Below are 8,646 nucleotides of genomic sequence, written 5' to 3'. Positions count from 1 at the left end.
AATGTTGGCACAAGTTAGTTATTATTCTTAGATACGTATTATGGTATTTTTATTAAAGATATCGTTATTTATAATTCTTAAGTATAAATGATGATTGATATATGTGATATATTTAATTGGCATTGGCATTGGATCTTAATTGTAATGGACATATCAAATAAGGAGATTTACAATTTTGATATAGTAGGAGAGTCTACTTCACCATAGGTAAAAGCATTTATTTTAAGGTATGTTTCTTGTTAAATATTAATTAAATATCTATTAATATTGTTATCCTTATTTGTTTATTAATATTGTTGAAATTAAAACAATTAGCAGAAATAGATAGTATAAAAAGGGGCATAATAATCTTAAAAAAATGTAACGATAACAATTGAAACATTTATTTAGAGCCCAAAGTTGATTATCACTAGTTAAATATATATATATACTAATTATGTTTGTTATATGATTAATGTATTTGGTATCCTAGACAAATAGACAATACAAGTTGTAGGTACTATATAATGAGATTCATGAAAGAACTCATTGAAATTCCTGAAAGCAACACAAAGAAGATCTTTAACAAAGTAATATATGATAATTTTGTTAATTTTAACCTTCAATCGATTAATACGTTATTTGAATTACTAATGACTTATAATACATAGTTCAGTTCAATAGTGATAAGACCTATAGTTAGGAAGACATTGATGATGTACAGAGAGAATACATCAAAAGAGTTAAAGATGTAATTTAATTATAAAGCCTCAGAACATCCTTCTCGTGGAATCTGGGAAAATAACGATTGTTAAGTTTGGACAAGGAATTTCAAATAATAATGAACTTGGATCATTTCTTATGTATGTATTTAAACTAAAACTTGTTTGTGTATGTATGTGTACCTGGATGATTTGATAATGTTAATTAGTTTGAGATTTTTAAGTAAAGATCACTTATAATAATGTTTTGATTGTAGGGATGATTTTAGGAAATCATATAATGAAACAAATCTAGACAACAAGAGTATTTCAATGGTGCAGTGTTTTTCTTTTGATCTCATACTATTTCTCTTAATTGGTCAATATTTTATATTATATATTTATTTATTTAATCTTTTTATTCTACAATTGTAAATACAAATAGGTTGCAAATGAACAAAGAGGTGAGAAATAGAAGTCTATGACAGATTAAGTATAATTTACACAATATTGACCGGGTTTGGTGTCATGATGGTGGAGATTGGTCACGGTGGGAGTTGTGGTTACATAGTGGTGGTGGCATAATTGGCACAAGATTGGGCCAAGTGTGGTGGTAGTGGTGATTGTAGTGGTGATTGGTCGTGTTGGTCGTGGTGGCATGATGGTGGTGGCATAATTTGCACAAGATTAGCCAGGATAGACTCCAAAGGTTGTAATATTGGTATTGGTCATGTATAAAACCTTATGAGGCAACCCTCAATTGTTTTCTCCAATTATATAAGATTCAAGTTAGGGTTTGGTAACCCTTTGTACTCTCTATTTTGACATAGTGATTTGTTGTTAGTTTGCCTCGTGAATTTTCTTTCTTCATTGGAAGGTTTTTCCACTTTAAAAATTCGATTTCTCTTGTATGTGCTTGTTACTTTATCTATGTTAGTTTTTCTTTACTTTTTATGAGTTCTATCATACCTTTCACAACCTTAGAAATCAATATTTTAAAATCTTAACTATCTTTTGTGGTTGTGCAAGGACCTCAAGCTCTTACACCCCCCTGGTGAGAGTTCTTAAAGCTATCCAGAATAGATGGAAGTGTTGTTTGTGAATTAGTTGGTATTGTAATGATACGTTTTGTGTTTGATTTCTAATTGGATTTAATGTGAATTGAGTTTCTTGGATGATCAAGATTTGATTTCTATGAATGATCTTTGTTTTATGATTTTTTTCTTGATTTTTTTATTATTATTTCAATTGTTGTGATTGGTGAATTAAATGATCGTGTTATTATTTGTTAAACCTCCATATTTGGCGGTCATAGACTATAGAATTTTTTTTAAGTTCATCCTTCAATAATTTGACAATTAAAGGCCGTCAAAAAATTAAAAATTCTACAAGAAAATATTTGACAGACATATTTGATGGGTTGGTCCGTCAAATATTGGTTTTTTTTTTCACATAATGGTTACTCTTAAATAAGTAATCTCTAAACATGAAACTTATTTTGATAGTTCATTTCCATCTAGATTACTACAAAGCAATCAATTTAAAATTCTTACCTTGTGTGTGTAATTGGTTATTCTCTATGTAAGTTAATCAAAGATTTATTTTGATCTAAATAATTGCTACCATTATTGAAGTTTGACTTGTCCATAAAGTCTTTTTAGAATTGTTAATCTTTATGTAAGTTAAACACTAATTTCATGATATTTGAGTTTTGGAGTGAAAGTAAGAGAACCATTTAGTATTTTTATTATAGACATTATATGGGTCAATGATTTGAACTGCCAACTTAGCGAAATTGGTAAGAGGTGTGGAATGTTTCTGTTTGTGCATGGTGGTGGTGGTAGCATAGTGCAAATTTCTAAAGTGGCAACTTAATTAGCAAAGTTGGTAAGAGGTGGAATTAATGTTTATGTTTGTGCATGGTGGTGGTGTGGTGGTGTAGGCGGAGGTGGTATCTATATATATAGAGATATTCGGTTATTTTTATGAAGCCTCCGTTATATACATATAACAACAATTTTTATAAAATCGACGTTGAATTATAAAAAATAATTTTAAATAATATTTTTATTGATTTAATTTTTACGTTGGTACATTTAAAATCGACATTATTACCGAAATATAACATCAGATTATAACCGACATAATAATGCTGCTTTCAAGACGTCAATAGATTTAACATTGATTTTTTAATAGACATTATACGCCTTACTCTTACTTGTGAGTATATCATTTTTCCAAAATAAATTAATTGATAAAAATAAGGGGAAATTATTTTAAAAAAATAAAAAATAAAAAAATAATTCGTAAAAAAAATCAAATTTTAAAAAAATTATAAAACGAACATTTTTCGGTCCTTTAAGGGCCGAAAATGTATAGGAAGAGAGAGAAATTTTTGACCCTTTTTCTCTCTCTTACTTTATTTTCTCTCTCCTACTTTCACCTGTTTTCTTTTTCCCTCGGTTTCATTCTTCCCTCTTTCTCTTTCTTCATTTTCTCTCTCTTACTTTCACCTATTTTCTCTCATATATTAAGATCTTGATATTGATCTTGATCGTGAGATCTTGATCTTAATCAATGTGATCATGATTATGATCAAGATTATGATTGTAATTATGATTATAATCATGATGAAGATCATAATCGTGATCTGTATTGTAGGACAATCATGATCACGTTGATTAAGATCAAAATCATGATTGTGATCTTAATCAACATGATCATAATCACGATCAAGATCGTGATTGTGATGAAGATCGTGATCATGATTTCTCTCATATTTCTCTCTTTTCAATTTATTTGTTGATTGATTATAATAACAACACGATCATGATCGTGATCATGAGATCTTGATCTTAATCAATGTGACCATGATTGTCCTAGGATGATCATGATCACAATCATGATTATGATCATGATCACGATCGTGATCTTGTTCTTAATCAACGTGATCATGATTGTCTTATGATGCGGATCACGATTATGATCATGTTGATTAAGATCAAGATCTCAATATATGAGAGAAAAGAAGTGAAAGTAGAAGAGAGAAAACGAAGAAAGAGAGAGTAGAATGATTAAGGATCGAAAATTTCTCTCTCCTCTTGTACATTTTCGACCTTTAAATTTTCGACCTTTAAAAGATTAAAAAAGATTCGTGTTCATAATTTTTTAAAAATCTGATTCTTTTACGAATTAATTTCTTTTTTTTTTGTGATTTTTTAATAATTTTCCTTAAAAATAAAATATAAATTGACATAGTTAAGTCTAGCTTGCTATAGATCTAACCCAATATGTAAAGATGCCATTAAGTCACCTCCATATAAATCTAGATTCATCTCAAAAAGATTCAAGGTAATTAATCAATAAGAAGCAGTACATAACATAAAAACCCACTTCGACAAACATTATCCTCAAACTTCATCACAATCAATAACACACTTTAATGAAAGCATTTTCATATTCAAATTTATCCTTAATATTCTATATATTTGGCGCAACTCTTAAACCACCCTTCAAGGATTAAAAGGTCAAGGGTGCATGGCTGTATTAGGAGACTAACCAGTTCTATATAAATATTGATTTTCATGAAGAGTGTGTATTCTATTGTGTGCGAGGACTAGAAGACGGAACGCTTAGCAGGAGCCCTTCCAAGGGTTCTCATCAAGTTGGCTATTTCTATGACCCTAGCTGCCTTTGTTCCTCTCTTGGCCTCAGCTGATGCTCTCCTCTCTTCTGCCTTTCGACGTGCTTTTGCTATATCATTTTGCATTTTTTCAAGAGCTTTTACTCTTTTTTCTTCAAGTTTCCTCTGCATAATAGGTAAAAAAAAAAAAAATCATCATTATTGTACAACAGTATAAAAGAAAATTTTGAAAAGATAAAATTACAAAACAATAAAAGAAAAAATAGATCGAATACATGCTTATATTTTGACACTATTTTACACCATCGAACAACTTGACGCAATCCTTTTCATTTCAAAACTAAAACTAAAGATCATGGATGTATTAGAAGCTAAAGATTTTAAGATATGTGACACCTAGAGAAAATATTTGCAACACATCTTTTGTCAAAGCACTCATAAGAATGAAGCACTAGTTAAGATTGGACAAGAAATAACCCAAAGATGCATGTCACTTCTAATATTTTGGTCCATCTATACATAAAGATGTGGGATATTGGTTAGGAGATGTCACTAAAGTAATTAATGTTTGATGGATAAAGGGGAGAGCTTTTAGGGTGTTAATTATGTGACTGACTTGTATCAATCAAACTAAATGAAAACTGTACAAGAAAATAATAATACCAATCATACTTTACGGAGTTGAGATGGATGAATACTAAGACTGTAACAAATAAAATCAAAATTGAGCTAATTCAAGACCTAGAAACAATTCAATTAGGAAATAAAGGAAGAAAATAAATCATTTAAGAGAGTGCAATAAAAGTAGTAACGACCCTAGCAAGAATGAGTACTTTTGTACAAATCGGAAATTCTAAAAGGAAGAAAAGAAGACCAATAGTGACATAGGTGGAAGTGGGAACAAAAGATATGAATAAACATATATATCACTTTCTATTTATGGTGTTCTTTCATTCATTTACTTGAAAGATTAAGACTACCCTTTGACAAGGAAATCATGAAAAGGAAGAAAGAGTGGAAAAACCTTAATCTAGTTTTTATCAGATGGTTGCTTACTAAATCAATCTATTTGAAGCACATTAGCTAGAACATAGAAGATAACATGAAGGTTAAGTTCAAAATCTATGTGGAGAAGGTCCCAGAATACATCACATTTCCTTGTTGAATACATTAGATTGGTTAATGGCTGATTTCAAAAAACCAAGACTAATCTATGCATTCAACAATAATAATATCCCTTGACATACCAAAACTATTTTTTTTAATGTGGGTCCTCCCCATGGATGGATTTAAAGTGGGGGCACTTGCCCCCACAAGAATTTTCATAGTTTATAAGGATTTATAAGTTATTGTGACAAATAACGAAGGATAAAAAAAATCTATGGTTATTACCCTTACAAAAAACATATTTTTTCTCTTGGTTGCCCCCCCCCCCCCCCCCCCCCTTTCAAATAATAATAATAATAATTCCACTCTTGGTTGCCCACACGTGGGCAAAATCCTAACTCTGGCAAACTTTATGAGCTAGTAGTCTGAAAATAATATACATCACATCTTGGTCATAAGTTGTGCAAAATAGATCGTCTGGTATTAGGGGCTGGGTCTGCACATGTTAGAGACCCCTTGGTGCCATAACCGCCACATGTGGTAAGGACATGTGCACCAGTTGGATGTCACCTAGACCGAATTGTCTAGGTTACAATTTCCACACAAGCTTTTTATGACACTCATCATCATACCAAACACATTCAACATCTTATGTCTAAAGGAAAATGCCAAAGTGAGTTTCTATAGTACTGCATTCGACAGTGAACTGACATGGAGGTGTGCAAGAAACCATAGATGCTTTTTCTCGGAATCATTCTAAACTAACTTCCTTGGACACTCTGCTGAAGTGGCAATGTGGAGAGAACCATAGATTTATTTCCTCAAGAAACAAGGAAACAAATCTATGGTTCTTTGCATACTACCACATCCACAGCCAGTTCAAACACTTTCCTTTACTTTGAGATAAAAGGAATTCACTTTAACATTTATTTTTAAAAGAAATTTCATTATTTAATGAGTAATGATTTTCTGACTCCCTCACTAGCTATACTCTCCTAAGGTGACATGTGTTAAAATCCTAGATCACTTTTTTTTCGAGATACACAACTGCACATATTTATGGGGATGTGTATCCCGAACCATAAAATCTACGATTCTAGCACATGCGAGGGAGTGAGATTATCTTATTTAAACGAGGGAATCGTGATACAGTGACTACCCAATGTGGCACACTCAATCAACTCTCCTGACAGGTTTAAGTCTCGGGATACAAAACTACATTTTCCCATGAAAAAGAAAAAAATGTATCCCGAGAGAATTGTGTATCCCAGGACATACAGATCTACTGTTTTCAAACTTGTCACGTCAGAGGAGTCGATTGAGTGTGCCACGTGGTGTATTCAAATTATCACAACTCTTAAATGAGTCTTCGTTTAAGTGAACCGATCCAAAATAATCTTCCACGTGGTATTTTATAGATCGATTCACGACCAAAACAAAAGAAAAAATTTACCAAAACAAAACAGCGGAGATGGGAAAATACGCCCTAAGGTAAAATGATCCGTAGGAAACGTATACTTATCCCGAGGAAATTTGTCTCATCTCAACTGTATTTCCCCAGGTGTGTTACACCTTTACGATTGTTTTTATTTGTTAAACTTCAAAAAAAAAAAAAAAAAGGGGGGGCAACGAGTGGTCCGACCGACCGGTTTTTGTGATAAGAAGAATAAATTAATTAAGGTAATCTAAGAAAAACAAAACACATATTTCTAAAATTTTGGGTAAATTTAAATTGATATTGATCCAACCAAATCGAACCGGGGTTGGACCATGGTCCGACCAAATTGATAAATTTGGGGATCAATCATCAATTATTCAAAACCTATAAAGTTACCTCAACTTTCTTCATCCAAGATGTGGCCTTCTGAGCTTGTTCACTCTCCCACCCATTGATTATTGCATCCTCCCTCTTGAATCTATTATTGATCTTCGAGATCTTCGCTGTCTGCCACGCGGATATCTTCGACTCTATCTCATCTCTCTTCACTTGCTGCATTGTAACTTGGTCGACTCGATTAATATTTGAAGATGAACCAACCACGGCTCTTCTTCCAGGTGAAGGAACCGGGTCTAAAGGGTTATTATCTGGTACTATTGCAAGTGGATTAGTTTCCTCCGGCACCTCTTCTTCTCCAATCCTAGTAAGATTGTTGTAGTTGTTGATCCCATGGTTACCACCTCCATCGTTCTCGGAAGCGCTGTTGTTGTTGTTTCCAATTGTTGATCCAGCAATCACTAAAGCGTTGAATTCTCTGCTCATACTTGAAAAATTCTCACTTGAAGAACCTTCACTTGTTGTAGAAAGAGAGGAAGATCGATGGCTACTTGTTTCCCATGTTTCTGTTCTTCGAGCTCGATTCGGGCCCACTGTTGGGGTTAAAGCATGGATGTCTCTGATTTCATCTTCATCGTTAACTTGACCTGATCCATTGATATTTACCGTCTGATCACTCAACATGTTTGATATAGTTGTGTATATGTGTCATGTACTTTTAACAAAGAAGTGAACGAATAGAACAAGGAAAGAAGACTCTAATTTACTTTTGGCTTTTGCTCTAATCATTTAGGATTAGGGATTTTGAACCACACATATACACGTCCACCTTCAATGCAAGTAAAACCTAGACAACGATAACGTGGCACCCAACCCACAACGTCAAATAAGACAAAAATGATTAGACATGCCCTTTGACCTAGGTGTTCTACGAGAGAGACTAAATTTAATGACTTAAATGCCCTTACCTTCAAACTCTAATTGATTTTCGCCCTAAAATCAGTCAGAATATATAAAAGTTTTTTACCTTCTTCTTCAAAATTAAGATCGTAAACTATCAACCTTAAAATTTCAAGAACTAGATTAGATTTTTGAAAAAGTTGGAGATCAACGAAATTTTGGTTTAAAATAAAAATTCATGATTTGCTTCTTTTTTTTTTTTTTTCTCTGTATAATATATTCCCACACCCATTTGTGAGAGGAATAGTCTGTACAATTGCACTTCCCGCCCCCTATATGGAAGTTTCCCAATATGTAATTGAGTAAGTCAAGAGATCACTCAAATTTCAGCACATGACTAGAGGAAAGCAACCCTTAGCATGAGTTCTATGGTTGAGCCAAGCCCGAGACTAGAATCCATGGTTTCTACAAGATATTAACGAAAATGAATTGAAGTCTAGATTAAATAGGTTGAAAATATATAATTTATCCTAAAAGTTAAT

General features: G+C 32.4%; 1 protein-coding gene across 1 annotated transcript; it reads right to left on the bottom strand.

Moving 5' to 3' along the window:
- Nucleotides 1-4,010: 4,010 nt before the first annotated feature.
- Nucleotides 4,011-8,022, bottom strand: LOC147400405 (remorin 4.1-like). The gene is made up of 2 exons (XM_086446085.1): nt 7,265-8,022; nt 4,011-4,488 (listed from the first exon to the last, which is right to left on the bottom strand). The coding sequence occupies exons 1-2, from the start codon at nt 7,886-7,888 to the stop codon at nt 4,297-4,299; spliced, it is 816 nt and encodes a 271-aa protein (XP_086302211.1). The 5' UTR covers nt 7,889-8,022; the 3' UTR covers nt 4,011-4,296.
- Between the last annotated feature and the right edge of the window lie 624 nt (nt 8,023-8,646).

The sequence above is a fragment of the Akebia trifoliata genome, chromosome 6, assembly GCF_017979445.1.
Source record: "Akebia trifoliata isolate Shusen 1 chromosome 6, ASM1797944v1, whole genome shotgun sequence".
In the NCBI taxonomy this organism is placed as follows: domain Eukaryota; kingdom Viridiplantae; phylum Streptophyta; class Magnoliopsida; order Ranunculales; family Lardizabalaceae; genus Akebia; species Akebia trifoliata.
Note: the sequence above shows the minus strand (reverse complement) of the source record. Positions and strands in the feature narration are given on the sequence as shown.